Source organism: Haliotis rufescens, unplaced genomic scaffold (genome assembly GCF_023055435.1).
Source record: "Haliotis rufescens isolate VD_foot unplaced genomic scaffold, xgHalRufe1.0.p SCAF_4, whole genome shotgun sequence".
NCBI classification, from domain to species: Eukaryota; Metazoa; Mollusca; class Gastropoda; order Lepetellida; family Haliotidae; genus Haliotis; species Haliotis rufescens.
Genome location: NW_025964112.1, coordinates 41824828 through 41846528, shown reverse-complemented (window position 1 = coordinate 41846528; position 21701 = coordinate 41824828). Strand labels below are relative to the sequence as shown.

General features: G+C 41.6%; 1 protein-coding gene and 1 long non-coding RNA gene across 2 annotated transcripts; both read right to left on the bottom strand.

The window, feature by feature from the left end:
- Nucleotides 1-3225: 3225 nt before the first annotated feature.
- Nucleotides 3226-4018, bottom strand: LOC125372375. The gene is made up of 2 exons (XR_007218103.1): nucleotides 3681-4018; nucleotides 3226-3287 (listed from the first exon to the last, which is right to left on the bottom strand). It is a non-coding gene; the product is annotated as an uncharacterized LOC125372375 (long non-coding RNA).
- Nucleotides 4019-10684: 6666 nt separating this feature from the next.
- LOC124135987 (chitin synthase chs-2-like) lies at nucleotides 10685-20689 on the bottom strand. Its single transcript, XM_048381576.1, has 10 exons — nucleotides 20597-20689; nucleotides 18984-19897; nucleotides 18376-18648; nucleotides 17705-17787; nucleotides 16757-16859; nucleotides 15510-15663; nucleotides 14468-14527; nucleotides 13307-13439; nucleotides 12961-13161; nucleotides 10685-12876 (listed from the first exon to the last, which is right to left on the bottom strand). The coding sequence occupies exons 1-10, from the start codon at nucleotides 20687-20689 to the stop codon at nucleotides 10880-10882; spliced, it is 4011 nt and encodes a 1336-aa protein (XP_048237533.1). The 3' UTR covers nucleotides 10685-10879.
- Nucleotides 20690-21701: the final 1012 nt, after the last annotated feature.

The following is a 21701-nucleotide window of genomic DNA, read 5'->3' as shown; positions in this document are numbered from 1 at the left end:
GTGGCTGTCCTCTACATGGATAAAATCCCAGGTCCCTTTCCTCTTACTTAAGCCGTGGGGGCACGGGTGGCCCAGTCGTCTAAGGCGCCGCGATTCGCTGTGCAGAGTTGCGTCCCTTGGGCACGCCAGAAACCTATGATTGTGGGTTCGAATCCCGGTTCGCCCCAATTATGTTTCTAGGTTCGTCAGCACCATACCCGTGCTCGTGGGTTTCACCGAAGTGGTAAACGTCTGAGACCTGCATCACTTCGGGCTTTCCTCCCACATTAAGCTGACACGCCGCGATATAACTGTGATACTGTTAAAAGCGGCGTTAAACCCAACTCACTCACTACTTAAGCCGTGGCCGTGTAGTAGCCTGGTTAAAGCGTTCACTCGTCACGCCGAAGACCCGGGTTCGATTCCCTACATGGGTACAAGTAAGGGAAGCCCATTTCTAGTGTCTCCAGCTGTGATATTCCAGGAATATTTCTACAAGCGGCGTATAACCATACTCACTTGCTGAAGTCTATCTACTGTATCACTTTGTGGTCACAATAGTATCATATAATTGCCCACATTAGAACAGTAAAAACTCAAATTTGACAAGTTTGTGAAAGATATTAGAGAGTTGCATTGGAATAACTGAACCTAGAATTGCAATTTGCAATCGATTTAGTTTGAGTTGTTTTTTAATTGTTAACACGTGCTCCGTATTCTGTTGTTCGTGGGCCAATTTAATATGCGGTCTCTTCAAAAGTTCCCAGTATGTGTTTACAAATGCAATCTCATTTTATCCTTACTAATTTACTAATATAACTGTGCTGAAGCAAATCCTTATTATTGACATATGAATAGATGTGAACAATATTATTAATATAATTCTTCAAAAACAATATTTCAGTTGTCGCACCTTCACGTCTACTGCAATTTAAATCTCATAAAAGGAAGTGGTTCTTTTTCTGTCAGTCAAAAAAGTGGCGAATCGTCCACCGTTTGTTTGGGGTTGTTGAGCTCATAAAGCGCTCATGAACCAGTCGTTTTACACCTTCTTGTGATGCTCTCGTGAACTGTCCACGAACGTTAGGAAACGGGAGTAAATTATCTTTTGCTGACGTACATAAACTTGCAAAAGAGATTCTTAGAGTGAGTCAGTTAGTTTAACGCCGCTTTTAACAGTATACCAGTTATATCGCGGCGTGTCAGCTTAATGTGCCCGAAGTGATGCAGGTCTCAGACGTTTACCACTTCTGCGAAACCCACGAGCACGGGTATGGTGCTGACAAACCTAGAAACATAATCGGGGCGAACCGGGATTTAAACCCACGATCGTAGGTTTCAAGGGAATTGTTGCGCCTTACACGATTGAACCACCCGTGTGCGGTGTATCAGCGTATCTTTAGCCTAGCCTATACCACTGAAATATAAGTAATATTTGTCTTTGATTTTACATCATTTCCTTAATCCAAATGTGTGTCACATGGTGTGTGTGCGTGTGCGTGGGGGGGTGTTATCCGTGTTATCTGCCGTCAATTTTTGTCCGCATGCCGCTCCTTGAAAACGCTATCAAATTTCACAATATTTATAATTGACAGTATGCGCTCTTAAAGTGAACTTGGAATGAAAGGAACTCTTTACTGCTTTTATTTGTATGTCGCGATATGGGATTCGCCTCCACTATAACTCACTTATAAAGCTGGGAGCAGTGTTGCTATTTGAGAAAGTACATGGCATGAACACCTGCGACAAGTGCAATCACACAGACGGGCCACTCTGGTATTTGTGAAGTTCAGGGTTGGTGCAACCTTGATCGTTAAAGAATACATAACTTAAAACCACTTTTGAGAACCTCCAGATTGCACGAGTGAGAATGATTTTACGCCACTTTTAGCAATATCACAGCAGAGAACACCAGGAATGGGCTTCACACGTTGTACCCAACGCTTTAACCACTTGGCAACCCCAACGCCTCTGAGAATCCTGACAAAGCTTGACAAACAACACAACCTGTCCCAGCTTCCTATCATCTACATAAACGCCTGGTTCACGTGCAGTGAGCCAATATTTCAACATTTACTGTGATTCTATTTACTCGTACGTATATTTTGTCATGTCATACCTCATACAAATATATGTACGAAGCCGATAAGGAAGCCAAACTTTACCTGGCCGTTACACTTTAACAATAAAAACCATTGTGTGCGTCGATCTACTGTCTTATTTTAAGACGATTCAAGACATCCTGATTCATTTCTTTATTTTTCAGAAGCCTCAAGTTTAATCAATGCATAGATATGTTTCCACAATGTGTTTAAATTTGCTCCCAATATGTTTAAATTGTCAAATATTTGGTATACATCGCCAAAGACTTGAATAGGTATTCTGCAGTAAGGAACCCTTTTCTCTTCTTTTTTTTATTTCCGCCCTCCTGTTGGATAACATTGGAGATGAGAAACACAATGGATTATACCTAAAACGGCAACTCAGCAAAACGCCACCGAGCGAAAACGGCACCAATTGGCGAAAACGGCTACTCTTGCCTTGCCTCGGGTTTATGCCGAAGTGTTTTGGGGTAAAAAGGTAGCTCTACATATTCACTGTGCCACAATATTCTGAAAGATTGATCATATTTGAAACAAGGCATCATAAGGTTATCTTACTTCCCACTTGAAATAGAAACACGAAATATCGCAATGATTAATTAACGAAGATAGCTGCATGTGTGTTAATACTTATTAAGTGAACAAAGGCTATTCCGCCGATAAGGAATTTTACTTACAGTAATTTTAAAAAATTGCAAAGTCAGCTTTTCAAGAAATGTCCATTTTCTTAGCGATAAACATAAGCATTAAATTTTGATCACATGGTTTCAATCCGGGTAAGAATCAACAGTCAGGTGACTCCGAGGGCTTATAAATACGGTATCTGCACGTACTTTTCTTTCAGTTCGTGCTGGTAATGTTCGGACGCTGCACATGCTGCTTAATATAATCGAGCTGACCACTCCTTGTTTTAGCCCCTTAATACCGAGTGTCAGGCAGGGAAACAACAAGTACCACATTTTCACATTTATTTTGGTGTGACGCGGCCGGGGAACGAACCCACGACCTTCAGCTCTCCGGGCAGACGCCTTATCCGCATGACCATAGAATCGTTGTGTACTCGCATGATCCCAATAGACGTACATAAATAACGAACTATTGTAGCAGTTTAGTGAAGGTCTTTTTATAGCGAACAAACACATGCTACGGGGTTGAGGTCTTTATTGCGATGCGTCGAGTGTGATAAGGATCTATATATCATACACCCTGAAACACATAATAACACAATAAATACTAAGTAAAACATTATCATTAATGCTAGATACACAGCATAGGCTTATTACAAGTAATTATTTACATATATTAGTCATCCATTAAACACAAGATAGACTGAACCTTAAACGATTATACTAGAACATATACAGTATGTACATGATCAACAATACCGACATTCAAGGGAGATAACTCCTTGACTTTCATTTGACTATAATATATACACAATATATATACATAATATAAATGCATAACGCTTACACATTCTGCATAAACATATACAATACTTTAAGACAGAAATTAATGATATGATATTACATTAAATGTGGTCATCACAATTAGATTACATTGTAAGTCTTAGACAAATATAAATAACACAATGCATACCCTGTGGGTGATACAAGGGTGTGGATCCCAACTGCCTATATAGCAACACCATAGATTATCTGAATAAACAATACATAGACTAAAACACTATTTAACATTTAATATATTGAACAAAGTAATACACACATTTTCTTTACAATGATTTGCATTGTATCACATCTGAATCTCTACATTACAAAGCTTATTAAAACACTCTTGAGGTAAAACACTTTCACACATATTTCATTGAAGTGATAGAATACATTTTAGTGATAAAGTATGGATGTTTAGCTTATCCTATGCAGATTTAAATATTTAGACATAAATCAACATTTATGTTAGATTACCTACATTTAGTTTACTTCATATAACACTTTGAACATACTGTATTATTTAAATACAACACAAGATATAGATTATAACTATTTAACTCACCTGATTTAATATTCTCTCTTTACACTTTGCTGGTCTGAGCAGTTCTGTCAGTTTATGTGCTGAGAGAGTATGCAGTGTAATCAAAGCATGCAGTTTAACAATAGGTGTTAGCTTGGCCAATCAGCAAATGAAGCTTCTGGCCATGGGGCAGTTAGTAGGTAAGACAGGTCAGATACACTTTGTTATAGCTGACTGAAACGGACAACTAGTTATATATGATAAATATACGTAAAAACCTCAAATGAAATTAAAACAAATATATACAAAAACTACATCGGCCACATACTTCCCTCCATCGAAAAATGACGTCCACGTCACTTTACCTTGCCAGTGACAAGATCCAAGATGGCATCAGAAAGTCGGTGCTGCTGTTCTCGGAACAATCCGTCAGCTTGAAGTGAGCTGAGAAAGTTGGCTCGCGTACGCCAGTCCCGATCTGCAACTGCAGAGAGAGCAAACTCTCCACTCTTCATCCAGTGCGTGAGTGAGTATGGTTTTACGCCGCTTTTAGCAATATTCAAGCAGTATCACGTCGGGGGACACCAGAAATGGGCTTCACACAGTGTAACGATTCGAACCCGGGTCTTCGGCGTGGATCAACATATAAGTCAATACGAGACGTTTAAATAAATGTCGTTGCTAGAATGATGTGTTGTGAATGCGGCAAGCCAGGCCATCAATGCAGTTAATGGTCTAAGGGAGATAATCGTGTTGTGACATTCTAATAATAAATGAGAGTAAGGTCCCTTGTATGAGCTCCATGCAGTGTGTTAACTTAAACTCTCCACATTGTGTGGAAACTTCCGAGTTCTATAGGGAAACTCAAGCTCCTCGCAGCAAAAGTCAAATCACGCACTGAGAGAGAGCTTAGAAATCCCTGGTTATATCCCTTGCTACAAGGTCGAATGTCGTCACAACTTAGTTCGGACATGCGCATTGCCAAATATTTATTTAAGACTGATTTGCCTGCTCTAGAGCGCCTGCGCTCATCGCCGCAGTACCGGCCCACACTCTGGCGCAGTGTTGACTAAGCAAGACTATGGACATGAGAGTGGCTACAAGCCCTAAAAAGGACACGATGCCAGTCTAAGATTATTTTCTTTACACAGTTACTTCCCTTGGAAAAAGACGCAGTGTCTGAAGATCCCGAAGGGAGTTTGTACGAAACTCAGTTTCGTTTCACATTACCAAGTAAACTGGTTTTACTTAAGGTACGCATCGTAAGTTTTGCGCTTTTAGCCAGACAGGAGCACAGTCTGATTACGTACTGAATTACTTCCCTTTGACCACAAACTTTACCTCATGACAAGGTAAGCGATTGAATTGTCTCCCTTTGACCATGACAAGCAATCTTTGTAACGTCTCAGATCGTGGACCTAGATCAGGTCAATCTGTCATTCAAAGTCAATAAATATAAAAAAAACATAGAAGAAACTATCTAGATCGAAACCTGTGTAGAAAGTATTTCCCTGTTCGCAAATATACTATACAGTACCTGATTCCATATATTATTTTAGAACTGATTCGAACCTGTTTTTTGTTTTATGACTTGAAATAGGTCAATGGTAAGAAAGTTTTGTAATTGCAATATGACTTTATGGTGATAGTTTCTTTTTAATCTACATGTGCTTTCCTCTTACATCCTTTTCCACAATTAGATTTCGGTGTTTTCGGGTTCCGCTTGCTTTCAATAGTCGACCGATATATGTTTAAATTGTCAAATATTTTATATAGATAGTCTAAGCATTGAGTAGGTATTCAGCAATACGGAACCATTTTTCTTTTCTGTTTCCGCCCGCCCCGCTCTGGGAAATCTTGAAATGAGAAACACAAACATATAGTTAAAGGACGCCTCACCTTTATAAACAACTGGGCAACAGATAATACACAATGATTTTAAGAATCTCTTTTTCAAGTACATGGTCGCCAGCAAGATATATTTTACCACCGTTTCCTAAGGTTCATTGAAAGTATGTTTGGAACAAGATATTGTTGATAATAATGTTGTTTTCTCAGCCCAAACCTCGGAGTCAGTTATTATCCTTCTCATACATGGTGAGTGAGTGAATTTGGTTTTACGCCGCCTTTAGCAATATTCCAGCAATATCACGGCGGGGGACACCAGAAATGGGCTTCACACATTGTATCCATGTCGGGAATCGAACGAGCGTGCAACTGACGCTTTAACTCGACCGCCCATTTACATACATGGATACTGTAAACGTAGATACTACTATATATAATAGCCAATACATAGCTCATTGACTGTTTGAAGTGCTGTCAGTTCACTTGAAAATATACCACTCGAAAATAATTAAGCATCCGCAGATTTGTTTCAGTAAATGTAGAGGCGGTGAGGTAACTGGTTCGATTCCCCTACATGGGTACAATGTGTAAAGCCCATTTCATCACCGTCAAACATGAATGGTCACTCCCCAAGATGGAACACCATACTTGCCATAATCACCATTACCGTTGCAGTCGAAATTAATGGTGACACGATTTAACTCATTACCTAAGGGGGTGGGGTGGGGTCGGGCGGGGTGGGGTCGGGTGGGGTGGTCGGGTAGCCTAGTGGTTAAAGCGGTCGCTCGTCACGCCCGCCAAAGACAAGGATTCGAATCCCGACAATTTCTGGTGTCCCCCGCCGTGATTTTGTTGGAATATTTTACAATATAACAAAGGCATTCGAAAATAACAAGAAGGAAATTACACATATAGATTATACGTCATTGTTTTAAGACAAAGAATGCATAACTTGAACTTGCACTCATTGTTGAATGTACATTAAGGTTTGCTTTGTGTAATGTATCGCCACGTATGCACTTTCGAAGGGTCTAAGGTATTAATTTAACCAAAATTAATATCCGAATTTTAGTTTTACCTATGGGGATGTTTAACATTTTCAAGGTGTATAAAACAATGATCTCCTTTGGATATATTTCAACTCCAAATTAAACATACTGATTATACGTCATTGTTTAAAGACAAAGATTCTCGTTTTAAGGCACATGTGCACTTGAACAGTTCGGCTTACAACGTGTTAAAATTGTTCTATGCATAATTCCAAAATGTTACATAAGATACGCAGATAGTGACAAAGCACTTCCATAATCATAGGATACCCCACCACCCCTATTTGAAGAGAACATAAAAGTAGCACCTTTATATATACTCAAGAAACAAGTGAGTATTATAATAACCGTTTTCCTGTCATATCATCAGCTGTATGTTTGTACTTTCTGCAAATTTCTGAAAAGATGGGCGTACCCTTCCCCACTGGTAGCACCCATCACAAATACATTCCAAGGCAAGTCAACTGTTCACGTGAAAAAAACACGGGAACGACTGTAACAATCAAGCGAGATAACTGCATTGGATATCATCATTATGTCACCGATGCGTGGAATTTGATAATGTCCTCCACATGTCTACCATAAAATATTTTGAAAGCTTTAATGGCGCTCTTTGAAATTGGAGAGAGAAGATGTTCGGTTGTAGCCCGAAAAGTTGTTGAATGTAGACGCCAGTGGCTGGAGATGTTGGACTATTGCTCGTCAAGGGAAAGTTGACTTGACATACAGTCTTGCGAAGAGTGTTTTGTCACTCGTTGAATCTTCATGCATAGATCTAAATATGAAACCGAAGAGGCGGTCTCAATGGTGTCTTTTATTTCTATTTTCGGGAAGTGGCTGTCTGGCCGTGATTAAACGAAATGAGATCATCGATACTCTGAAGCTTAAGTAAAACGTGCATGTGTATAAATGAATAGATGAACCAGAAGGGGAGAACGATTTTTGCCCATGTGGATGCCTACGTCTTGCCTAAATGTCATATTTCACATAGACGTTATCAATGAGGAAGTCCAGCATTTCACATATTGTTTTCTCAGTAAACTTCAGATGGCATTTTTTCTGTTTTCGTTTTTTTCTGAGATTGCAAATATTCAAGCATATCCTCTTAGTTTTTGAGGACCGCCTCCGTGGGTTCGATCCCCGACCGCGTCATGCCAAAAGACGTTAAAAGATAGTACTTGTTGTTACCCTGTCTGGCGCTAGGCATTAAGGGGCTAAAACAAGAACTGGTCGGCTCGGAGTCAGTATACTGTGTCTGAGTGGGGTATTTATGTTAAACTGCGGCATGGTATCTCAGTGTGTTAGGACTATAAATTGGCATCAGTCCAGACTAGTACAAGCAGCCACATACATACACGTGCATGCACATCGCTATATAAGTGCTATAATATTGGACGCGACGTTAAACCCCATTTCACCTCACCTCTTAGTATTTGAGAATCCTCAAGGTATTAGTTCCACTTGTCTGAAATACGTTCTGTAAATATATAGAACGCCATTCTTTGATTGTATTAGGATTATGGTTAATCTTTGATGCATGGAATTGGTGGTAGCTTTGCTGGACCCAGCAATATATGTCTTTGTACGGCTTTTTATGGAGCTTTGGAATCCCGTACAAAAGAGGAATGGTCATGTCTCCAAGACACGAAAACACTAATAATGTAAATGCATGCTGAAAGTTCAGCATTATTCACGCACCATCTTCAAGGGAGTTAACTTCCTTAAAAGTCCAGTTTTCAACCTTGTCGAATTAGACTGGACTTTCTGGGCTCGAATGCAGCGCCACCAGTGGCTGTTTCGAGTTATGTCCCTTCCAAGAACCCCCTTCTGACAATCAGGTTCCACCTCTCATACCACTTGCATTTGCTTTAAATATTCTCTTCAAAAAAAGAAACGCAATGCGGATATTTTTTGTCATAAAAGAAAGATTAGCGGACCAAGAGGTGAAAAATGAAGAGGTTTAATGTGTTATAGTGTCAGTCGCAAATGTCCCGGACCAAATTGATCACAACAAGGACATGCAAACCATTAGTCCGGGAACACGTACGTTTCGGAAAAAACGCACCCCTTGCATTAAGAAAAGGGCCATGGAGCTCTACACACTGCACGTGCAGCAGCACTATAAACGGTATTAAAGTGCAGGGTTTTTGATTGCCTGGCATCTGCGTCAATCGAACAGTGACAGTTCAACAACATGCCAAGATTAACTGAAGTGCAAAGAATCAACGTCATAGGACGCTTGCAGGCAGGGAAATCCCGATCAGCGGTAGCCAGGGTTTTCAATGTAGCACCGAGCACCATCACAAGGCTATGGGATCGGTTTCAACAGCATGGGTCAACACGTGATCGGCCAAGGTCGAGACGACCAAGAGTAATCAACCCCGCCCACGATCTCTACATCCGACTGCGCCACCTACGTGAAAGGACGACCACAGCAACCTCAACCGTATCCCAAATACCCGGACTGCGCAGAATCTACGACCGTACGAAACCGTTTAAGAGCAGCAGGTCTACGAGCAAGACGTCCTGTTCGACGCGTCATATTGAGTCGACAACATCGTCAATAACTACTGCATCGTCATCGTCAACACTGTGTCGTCAAGGGTATCGCCTCAACTGCGATGGCGAGATGTCTGGTTCAGCGACGAATCAAGATTTCTCCTCCGTCGAAAGGATAGTAGAGCACGGGTCTACAGACGACGGGGAGAATGTTACGCCGGAAACTGCATAGAGGAAGTCAACAGGTTTGGTGGGGGTAGCGTTATGATGTGGGCGACTATCTCTCATCATGGCAGGGCAGGTTTGGTCCTATCCAGGGCAATCGTACGGCTCAACGATACATCAACGAAATTATCCTACCACGCGTCCTCACAATTGCAGCTGACGGCAACTGTGTATTCCAGCAGGACAACGCTCAACCACATACAGCACGGATCACAAGAGCCTGTTTACACAACAACAATAACGTTGATGTTCTCCCACGGCCCTCCAGATCCCCGGATTTGAACCCGATAGAGCACCTGTGTGATGAATTGGATAGACGGCTACGCCGACGTCAAACCACATCCCCAGACGTTGCAGCAGATGGCTTTTGCGTTGCAGGCCGACTGGGCTACCATTCCCCAGGATGTGCTTCGCATACTCGTCTCTTCCATTGGCAGGAGATGTCAGGCTGCTATTGATTCAAACGGGGGACATACGCGTTACTGATGGTAGCTGACCTTCACCTTGGACTTTTCCTATGTACCGATAACTGAGATGACTTCAATCACCAAGTGTTATCTCCACAACATTTTGGCTCAATACCTTCTACGGTTCCTCGTATAAATGTATTTTCTACCTGACACAAATCTGGCTTGCGTTTCTGTTTTTGGAGGGTAAAATGGCGGCGCCCATTCAAGACGATCTCATCGATAATAAAGGCCCTTATTGCAATAAAACGGGTTTTACTTCGCGAAAGGCATATCACTAGAGCTGTTGCCATGTTGTTTATGAACCGGATGTCGATATCGTTACGGGATTTTGATTGGACTATGCATAGACTTGTTAATCCAGCCAAAATATAACCCCATAATTCCTGCCTAGTTCGACAAAGGTGTAGTACAATCAGACACATACTTGATATATATGTTTTTATCACAGTCATTTGCAAATGTAATATATCCAATTTTCATTTCAACAAAGATGATTAATATTTGATATACGTGTATTTTATTAAAAGTCTTATCATTTCACACTGACTGGCTGCCTCACTCTGAACCTAGTACACACAAGGTAAACACGTACACACAAGGTAAACAAGTACACACAAGGTAAACTAGTACACACACGGTAAACTAGTACACTTACACTCATAAAGCCATCAGAAAACTTGAATGCCCTCTTACAGCAACAATGTTTTCCCAGCATCCCCTGATGCTCAAATAAAGCTCACCATAATTGAGACATATCCACCCTTGTATCCGCTCTCTGCCTTGAAGCATGTTTCAAAAACGTCATCTGTTTAGCGAACCCTCTGCCCATCGTACCTGGCAAGGACTTATCAACGTTTGGAACATCGTCACTGAAATAAGATTTAGGAACATTAACCCCAGATGTACGATTACCTCTTTTTGCCTCTGCTACTACATAATCGTACATCTTACGAGAGTACCGATGTCGCAACATATTTTGGCTAGTTTTCCTTCTGTACGCATTCTGTCCTGCCGTATATTTTCGAGGTCGTGTATATTGGGATGTTCCTGAATCTCCAAGAACCGTCGATGTGAGATCAAGATTGCCACTGAGACGTGTTGCAGTCATTGACAAATTGCGTCTTCTTGTGGTGGCCAACGTCCTGGCAGTTAGACCACCTGTAACTACATCTCTCAGTCTGATGTAGATGTGTTCCTGATCCGTGTCATACTCAGTTGTAAGTTCTGTTGTTTCTTCCAATTTCTCCATTAGCTGATGGGTTTGTTCTTCCATTGTACCCTTCAGGGAAGTCCTTGAAATCAGATGTAAGAACGTTTCCCAGCGGAGAAGCAACATCCCCCAGAACTGGATTAAGATGAGTACAGTGAAGAAGATCATGAAGAGAAGTTCAAAGATATCAATCTTTAGTACAAAAACTTTCCCACTCAGGTTGTACTCAATTGTAAAAGTGGCAGTCTCAGAAAGCTGGAACATAAAGTTGATAGCAATCCAGAGAGCATTCATCATCACCATCAGAAAACATACGACGTTTCTCAGCTCGATTAATTCAGCCTTGTTTTGGTTTTCTTTTTGAGAATCCTTTTCTATTGGTTTTAAATACTTCTCAATTAAAACATTCCAGAAATCCTTTTCTTTGCCGATTAGTGTCAGAACTGGTCCATTTCCAAGTGCCGGATCATGAGCCCAGTGATTACCCCTGTAATAGTCTGTCTCAGGTTCGTCTTCTGTTGGTACCGGCTCTTCGGTAGAGGCGGGAATTTCTGTATCAGGCTCATTTAAGCTGTAAGCAACGGCACTTTTGTGAGATGATTGACTTTGAGTTTGATCTGCTGTTGACTGATATAATAGTTTAGCGATATTGTCATTCATTTGTCTTAAAAGTGTCACAACATCGTCCAGCACATTAGTTTTTAGTTGTAGTTGTTTGAGTTCTTGGATATAGGTTGTACTAAAGAAAAGACGTGCACACAAACCATCTTTCTTCTTCTCGTTCTTTTTCTTCTCTTCAGCTTCCTTTTCAGCCAACAAATCCTGCTTGGTTTTCCTCCTGGGTATTTCACGAGTGCCCCAGGATACAATGTTCAGATTGCAAAGTGAATATATAAACAGTAAAAGATACCCAGAGGGGATACACAGGAAGTACAGAAACCCATGAGGTAAACAACTTATTTCTTTCCAATGGAGCAGCCCAGACAAGATGTACAAGACAGAGAGAATGGTGGTAAAGAGGACACTTGGGTGGAGAAAGCTTTTCTGGAAGGCAATCACGACAGTGCCAGCAATGACAGCCATCATAATGAAGGCATAGATTGCACTGAATATTGCCGCAAGAGTAAGCTGAATCTTGGTAGAGGTTGTAAAGCAAGCGATTGTAAAGATGGTTGGAATGAGCAAGGACATCAAATAAGCATATATCAATCCAGGCGCGAAAACTGCTTCAAGGGCTCTAGCAATCATCAAGATGACAGTACCTGGTCCCAAGATGGTCGCTGCCATCATCGCCATCTGGTATGCCATGTACAAGTAGCTGATGTCGGAGTTGCGAGCGACAGTGGTTTCTGATGATGATAACAGATCTATAATATTGGCCAGGATGGAAGGAGTCCAGCGTCTTCTCTGGTTGAAGAACTCAGTGAATCCTTCTGGTGCGTACGAGTAGCAATCAGCGGAAGCAGCATAGTCTATTCGGTACCCCTGCTGGAGCAGCAGCGTGCACAACCATCGGTCTTCACCTGGAACAAGGAAACCAACATTACATATTCTGATCCTTTCAGGCTGATCATGAATACTGTATCTATGCTTAAACGTATCAATACCTTGATCATATTGCAGGAAGTGTCCAGGTTTGGTTGGTAGTGTTGTGTATGTCCTCATGATGTTGTCATCCATTAAAGCCGAGGCTCTAAGGAGGGAGAAGCACCCAGGACTGCAGAGGACGCAGCCTAGGACTTGCTCAGTGGATTTCTGTAGCCAGTGACCAATAGCATATTCAAATTTCTGGTACCAAACAAGAGGACCTGCAAAAAGGGATTAACATAGATTACTATGTACTTATTCTTTGAATGATTGAGAATCATGTATGAGCTTTGGGATAAAATAGCTTTGTAATACATGTGACAATTTTTAATCTGATATTTTTATATACTTTATCAGTTGGCACACCTGAGCCGATAGGATGGGTTCTGCCACAGACTGCGCCAACTTTCTCGTTCGACATCTTGTCTAGCAGAACTCTGACCGACCCAGGGCTGAAGTCAGTGTCGCCATCTAATGTCAGGATGAATGTGTTTTTGCTCTGAAAATAAAAAACGTATTAATCAAATCTAATATACAAATTTGTTACATTTTATGGCTAGACATAATGGTTAAGTTGTGTCTTCACAGAAACGTATACCAAAAAGTGGGCGAAACGAGAGAGCGAACCATTGAACGTCTTTCTGAGTGGGTCAAATTTATTCGTAAAATAGATCTTGAATTAAATCACAAACACCGTCACGAGTACAAAAAACCCGCCGTCGTCACAAAAAGTCTTGCTGAACTGCATGGGCAATGTGCCTTGTTCCAACTGACAAAGCGTCAAACATTTACAATTATGATATGTAAACTATCTACCAATCCAACATACAAAGCCAGTCCTTTGTCTGATTAAGAAACATGTGACTACCAAATCCTTGTCAAACAATAATTCTGACAACAATCAAGCAAGTTCTAATTAAACACTGTGGAAAAGGTCACGTGGATTTTCACAGTCAAAAAGTTCACTTGGTGCCCTTTTACAATCTCAGATGAAGAAAAGGTCAAGTTAAGAATGTCCAGGTTTCCACCCAAATCTGATTTCTACAAATGATCCCTAACGAACTGAAAGAGAAATTACATTTTCTAATCAAAAGGGCTTTTGTTTGCAAGAATGGGGTTCTGCATCTTTTAATTGATGTGGTCAATTTGTTGCCCAGGCATATTCAGAGACCCAAATTAGTGACCTGCTTTATTTTCGGCAGCTAGTCTGTGATGTTGACGTATTGAGTTCCGTTGAAACAGCGCAATACAAACTTTGTATGAAAAACTAAATTGTCAAAGCAAGAGAAAACCCAGTCTAGAATATCTACCAAACAGATTCCATTTTGGAGCATACCTGAGAAAAGTGTTATACATAATAAGTCTGCGGTGCCAAATGATATTACACACGGTTCTAGCATACCTCTAAAGCATAACTGAATCCTGAATCTCTGCTTTCATTGTATTTACCTTTCTTTTCGTGTCTAAGTCAATCATTTCGCTGACGTGCGTCTTGTCCACTGGTATTTCTGGGTTGATTTGGTTGACGATGTCTTGAGCAGAATCTTTTAGGAGATGATACCCCAGCAAGTAGTACATATACATCACCTACAACGATGATGAGTTTGTCTGTGTGGCACTTCAAATCAAATTTATATCTCCAGGTTAGGGGCCGACAGGTTTGTGGTGGCGGGGTGTTGTGGGGGTAATTTTATCAAAAATAATTGTGCCCGAAAATTCTTGAAAGAAAAAATCCTGCTTCAGACTGTTGAAAAAATAAGAAAAAAGAAAGTGTCTACATTGCTGCAAGGTGTTTCAGCAAAAAAAATATTCAGACTCAATTATAATTCAGTTCTGATTTTTTAAAAGTAATCTACTCCCAGCACAAAATCCCAGCACCCCATTTAGTGGACATTAGAGACCCCATAAACGTAGTAAAGTAAATGATCAATCAAAACAGGCCTTTGTCATCAATTTCTGTCTGGCAACTGGAGTGGACACACGTGTCATTGTCAACCAATTAATAGTCTTTATACCGTTAGTTACATTTGCCTAAGTTAAGAAAAAGTTTCCGGGCATATAAATAAACAGCTTTATCGAATATCAATCATTGTTAATTTACATTGAACATTTTGTCCAGTTCATACTCATAATAAACTTTTTTGTATAAATGTAAAAAAAAATGTAAATATACCAATTGTAAAAGTAACATGCTTTCTTGATTGGCATGTTTGGTCAAGTATTATCTAGCGCTGAGAAGAGTTGTTTCCCTGCTTTGTCATGACCCGTTGCTAATGTGCACGCCTAGATACCCCCGATTATAATTCTTGGTCTTTCAGCATCCATGTATATATCCCTATACACAGGTGTCATCATAGTGGGGAATGTCAACGACGTGTAGTTGATGAGTGCCGCTGGAGCATGACTATGGTGCTCTGAAACCAAGGGTCAAAATCGGGCGAATCGGGGATCGTAGGATCCTGGCATGTGCAAGGGACGTAACTCTTTGTACCAATTTTGGCATCATTCTCAACGAGGCCGTTGTCTCACCATTTACCTTAACCAATGGGAATGGATACCTGGAAGTTACCTGTGACCATCGCTTCCGGTGCCGGATCTTGTTTTTATCCTTGATGTGGACATACAACAGATTCCCGCCAGGCATCTCCCAGATCAGCTGGGCCCCGTACGGAGTGATGACTTTGTAGGGAGCATGCAGATGCAAGTACCTCTGGTGAACAGCGCTAGGCGACAATAATGTCATATTCAATAATAAATAGTGAAGTGAAGTGAAATTGGGTTTAACGTCACATATAAGATTATTACATTTATACTGCGACATGCACGTGGGTGTGTATGTGTGTGGCTGTTTGTACAGTGCTAGCCCACTGAGATACCATGCCGCAGTTTAACATTGATATCCGACTCAGTGAGTGAGTGAGTGAGTTTGATTTTACGCCGCGTTTAGCAATAGTCCAGCAATATCACGGCGGGGGACACCAGAAATGGGCTTCACACATTGTACCCATGTGAGGAATCGAACCCGGGTCTTGTGCGTGACGAGCGAACGCTTTAACCCCTAGGCTACCCGACCGCCCTATCCCACTCAGGCACAGTATACTGACTCCATGGTGATGACGACGACGATGATGATGATGATGATGACGATGATGATGATGATGATGATTCGTATGCTCATGGCACGAAAGTATTACTACACTGTTTAATGGATCGGTGTGCACTCGATTTGCATTCTCAACTCCATGGGCAGTACACAGACCAAGCTATCCGTGAGGCTCTGGTAGGTTGACAGTTGCATCCATATCACTCCTACCGGGTACCCATTAACTGATGAGTGAACATTAAAACTAGGACATTTATCATGACAAACATGTTGAAGACTCGGAGTAGAATGGGTCTTCAACCTATGCTTGCCGTAACAGGCGACTATGCTTGTCGTTAAAGGTGACTAACAGGATCGGATGGTCAGGCTCGCGGACTTTGTTGAAACATGTAAATGTATCCTAATTGCGTGAATCGATGCTCATGGTGTCAATCACTGGATTGTCTGGTCCAGACTCGATTATTTACAGACCGCCGTCATATAGCTGGAATATTGCTGAGTGCGGCGTTAAACAAAAAACAAAACAAATAAACATGTGTTCTGAGATTATTAATGAAATGAAAAAGATGAATGATAATACGCCACGAGTACAACAACCATGAACAATAATAAACAATACGCGAACATTGTTTGTGTAAGGGTCAAACTAGTTCAGAGATTGTATTTTGTTGTCAAACATCATTCTGTTGATTCAACATAAAAAAGACTCATACCTGCACGCGTCGCTCATGACGTTGACCAATGTTCTTACAAACACGTTAGCCTCCCATTTGTCATCGTCGTTTAATTCCAGAGAATCATCAAAAAATATATGCGCTGGAACAAAAATGTTGAAAAACCAAAGATATAATGTGTCTCCAACGAGGCAGTAATGTGTCTAGCACTGATTCACCATTTCGATGACGTCACGCTATTGCAGTTGATTCTGTGCCAGGAATTCACGGTCCATTCCCAACCTGCATTTAAAACAGGAAAACTTACTCAAAATTATAGATAAAATCATACGTATGTCAGCCATGACATGGTTTCGCTCGTTGATTCTACTTCCGGAATCAACAAATTCGAGGGATTTCACCATTACGGAATTCCCGAAATGGAATTTACCACGATACTAATTTACTTGTGATTGTGACAATTAGCTATGTCGTAAGCTACGATGTCACATGATCAGCCAGGATATAGCGGCTGTTTAACGCCGCAATCATCAGTATTCCGGCTATATGACGGCAGTAAAGAAACAAGTCTGAGCCAGACAATCCATTGATTTTGAGCTTCGAACCACGCAAATTTGGATACGATAACTTACGATCAACCACGTCACCGAACCTGACCACCGGATCGCCCCTTACGACAAGCATAGGTTGCAGGGTACCTATAGTCTCACTCCGAATCTTCACGGGGTGTCTCCGTATAAGAGCCGATGGATTTCCTGTTAGTCGTCGCTAAATCTGTCAAGCTTAACGTACTAGTAAAAATATGTCATGGTGCAATGGAGATAAACATATTGTGTTTTCAATTCAGAGCTGTGTTCCTTGGAGATTTGATGGCGGTGAATTGAATTTGGAATCGAAAGCTCAGCGTTTATATCGTATATAATTGAGAGCGTCCAAATTCCATCATCGTTTTTTGGCCAATATTTTTTATGTACCGCTGAAGCTTACCCTGGTAGTTGAACCTATCTCTCACGTCTTCTGTATTGCGGAGGACTGCACATTGCTCTCTCAACGCCTGTTCTTTGTCCAGCCTGGGGATACAATGAACGTGGAATAGTATCAGCGACCACCATCCCCCCTAGACTGAAATCAGGTTCTAAATATACGCACTTGGGTGTACTTTTACCTTCAGTACAAATGTGAATTAGAAGAACGGTGTTATTCTCCAAAATTCGCGTTGACGAACATCCTCCATACGTGCTGGGGGGCATGGGTGGCCCAGTCGTCTAAGGCGCCGCGATTCGCTGTGCAGAGTTGTGTCCCTTGGGCACGCCAGAAACAACTGATTGTGGGTTCGAATCCCGGTTCGCCCCTTTTATGTTTCTATGTTTGTCAGCACCATACCCGTGTTCGTTGGTTTCACCGAAGTGGTAAACATCTGAGAACTGCATCACTTCGGGTTTTCCTCCCACATTAAGCTGACACGCCGTGATATAACTGTTATACTGTTAAAAGCGGCGTAAAAACCAAATTCACTCACTCACTCCATGCGTGCTAGAATCCGCTGCTTGTGTTTTAAACTGTGGGGTTATCACCCTTACTAAACTAACATACCCTGATATGAAATAATGGTCAAAGCGACATTAAACCCAACTCACTCATTGAATATTTATAACTACCTGAACAAAGATTTCAGAAGCTGGGTCATTTCTTTCTTGGTCTCGTGCCACATAGTTGCGCATGCGTATATGAAGGGAATCTCTGCACTGGTTGCATCTTGTTGTGTTGAAGAGCTAGATTGCTTGACACCTCTTGGCTTGACTATGAAGAAGTGCTCTTGCTGATCGTCAGGTCCATCGCAGGAATAGGTGACAGTTTCGTTGTGACGACGACGGTTCAGGACAAGGTTTTCACACGTCAGTATCCCACAATAAAATGGGTTGATGAACAATCTGGAAAGAAATATAGAAACTATTTATACTCGCTACATGTTATTGATGTATAAGGAGAGATATACAGGAGTGTACGGGCACTCCGGGAGTGTTAGATTAATCTTGGATTCAACTCATAATGAATCAGCGAATGATGTCTAACGCCGCCGCAGTCGGTAACATTATGGCGGCCTGTCTTTAATTGGTGACTTGTAGCATCAGCAGCGATCTACTTCATCGGGACAGAATGACACCAATTAGTCAGGTCACCGCGCCTGACATTCTGACCAGTTAGTCGTCTCTAACGGCATAGTCAGCCCTAACCTCACATTTCCTTTCTAAAACAATAGCATTACCTTTCGTACTCCTCCAGTCGACCTTGCCTTGGAAACCAAATATGTCGAGCGACCCACAACAGTGACAATAACCATGATAACCCTAGATAGTACACATTTTGTGAGACGTCACACTTTTCTCTGTATATGGATATGTGTTGGATGAAACCAGTATCATTGTGATGACAGTCACCAGCCAAAATCCCCAGTGTAACGAGGATGGAAACGACGATTGGTACAGCGAAGGACATTATCTGCATCTGCAACTTACAGGCTGTGTACGCTGCATAGTACGCTACAAAGCCACCGATAGTCACTGCTAACAAGGAAGACAGCATGGTGGTATCTTCGTGTAATTCCGTGAACACAACAAATACCTTGTCAGTGTTCTTGAGATCAACCCCCTTCAAATACATCACTAAGTAAACTGCCGCAACAGTGATGATGACCTTCCACACTCCTGCCACCATCGACACGCTGCACCTTCCTTCTTGCAGTTCAAAGCGGACCTTCAGTATTTTGTTCATGAAGCGGTTGTTGTAGTTGCCGCTGTCTGACAAACACTGGGAATTAAGATGGCCAATATGACCATCTACAAATGTCTCCCAGCATTTGATGGAGGTGAACAAAACCCCGATCACCAAAACAGCTTTGTCTGTTGGATTTGCCAGGCGCTGTGCTGGATCTATGAAGGGGAAGAGTAGCAGGACCACTGAAGCTTGACAGATCAACGCAAAGACATCCAAACTCTTCTTCAAGACAACCTTCACTTTGGAATCCCCGTACACGTTGCCGGAGCAGGTAATTAGTAGAAGGGACGGCAGAATGTTTGTTGCACTGAGGAGAAGTGCGCCAGATATAACGTCATACTTGGGTAGGATCCAGAAGACAAGGGCACACAGTCCTAGGGAGTGGATGGTCTCCGATAACAGAACCTAAAACAGTTACATGTGTAGATCTGAATTATAACCCAACAAGCACTAAATAACGTATCACTATATCCTGAAATCAATCCTCATATAGAAACTTGATAGAATCTTTTCTCTGGCACGGATATCGAGTGACTGGCAGCGTCAGGCAACAAACAGGAAATATCGTGTCACCTTTCTAAAGAAATGGAAAGTGTAAATATGACGAAAAAATGTATCCTGAGTGTAATCAATAATCTTTTCTCTGGTACTGCTCATGAGTAACTATTTTTAATGCAAATTGTGTGAGAGGCGGGTGCTACAGGAAGGCTACGACATACAGTCAAGTCTCGTTAATCCGACACTCGTTAATCCGAAAATCAGCTTTATCCGACACTAATGATGGGAACCAATTAAATCAGAGCTGTTTAGACCCGTTAATCCGACAGTCTCGCACACCGACTCCGACACACCTTATTGCCGAAATCACTCATTAATCAGTCTCGTTAATCCGTTACCCCTTCACGAACACCTGGTGACATCACTGATTTTCAATGATCCTCGACGCTTTTACACCCAATGGATCGGTGGATAATCCAGACTGGTTATTCTCTGGCCTTCACGTTTTATATTTACAGTTATGATAATCTCAGAGGACTATTTATATTCATTTTCAAACGACCTTCATCAAACTTGTTTTTCAACTTGTAATGGCTATGTTCCTACCGTGATCCACGTTAGGACGCCTGGAGTTGCGAATGTTCTCACCAGCCATTTGAAGAGCGCTATAAGGGAGGTAAGTAGGTAAGGAATACACATTGCTATGGTCAGGTGGAAGTAGTGTGCGGTGTGAATATTGGTCGACTTTATACTATTTCCGTCCTGCAAAAAACAAACGATGTTCAAGAATGGCGTACGTCTATGCTAGGAAATCCAATCAATGTAAGTATGTGAACCAGGGATGGTTGTTTGGAAGGTTGGTTTGTTGCTTTACGCCGCACTCAGCAATATTCCAGCTATTTGACGGCGGTCTGTAAATAATCGAGTCTGGACCAGACAATCCAGTGATTAATATCATGAGCATCGATCCACGCAATTGGGGTCGATGACATGCATCAACCAAGTCAATGAGCCTGACCACCCGATCCCGTTAGTCGCCTCTTACGACAAGCAGGAATGACCTTATGACGTCCACACATTGACAATTACCGAGTAATTTATTTTTGAATACGTTTTGTCAGTGGTTACTTAAAACGAACCTAACTTATTGTAAGTTTATCTTGGACAACACTACGTCATCCTCTCTATATACAAGGCTCGGTAAACATACACTACCCCCTAGATCCAGTGGTTCTCGGGATCTTAATTACCCGCCCTTGGTTTTCATTACCATTATAAATTACCGACCAATCAAACGTCGAAAAGGAAAAAGGAAATGGGTAAGGGCGGTGGGCAAAAAGGCATCCTTTCATTCAAAAATATTTTGAGGGCTTTCAGTTGGGTGTCATTCAGTTTTTCAATGTTACATGTCTGGCAAACTCCATCGCAATCAATGGGACTGGCTGGCTTGTTCATATCGCCAACCCAACATTGAGGCTGGTTTGTAACTCACATTCTGATTGGTTCGTTAGGCTGTGTAGCGCAGCCAATCAAATTGGTTAATGGGAGGGTAGATTGTATGAGATCGAGAGAGCCACTGGGGTGGATCCAGGGGTTTGTGTAGGTTCACCGAAATGCGAGCCCTGGAGATATAAAGAATGACATTATGTAGGTGAATAAATATATGTTCATCAATAACAATGAAGGTGTATAGTTAAATTTGATGGTTTGC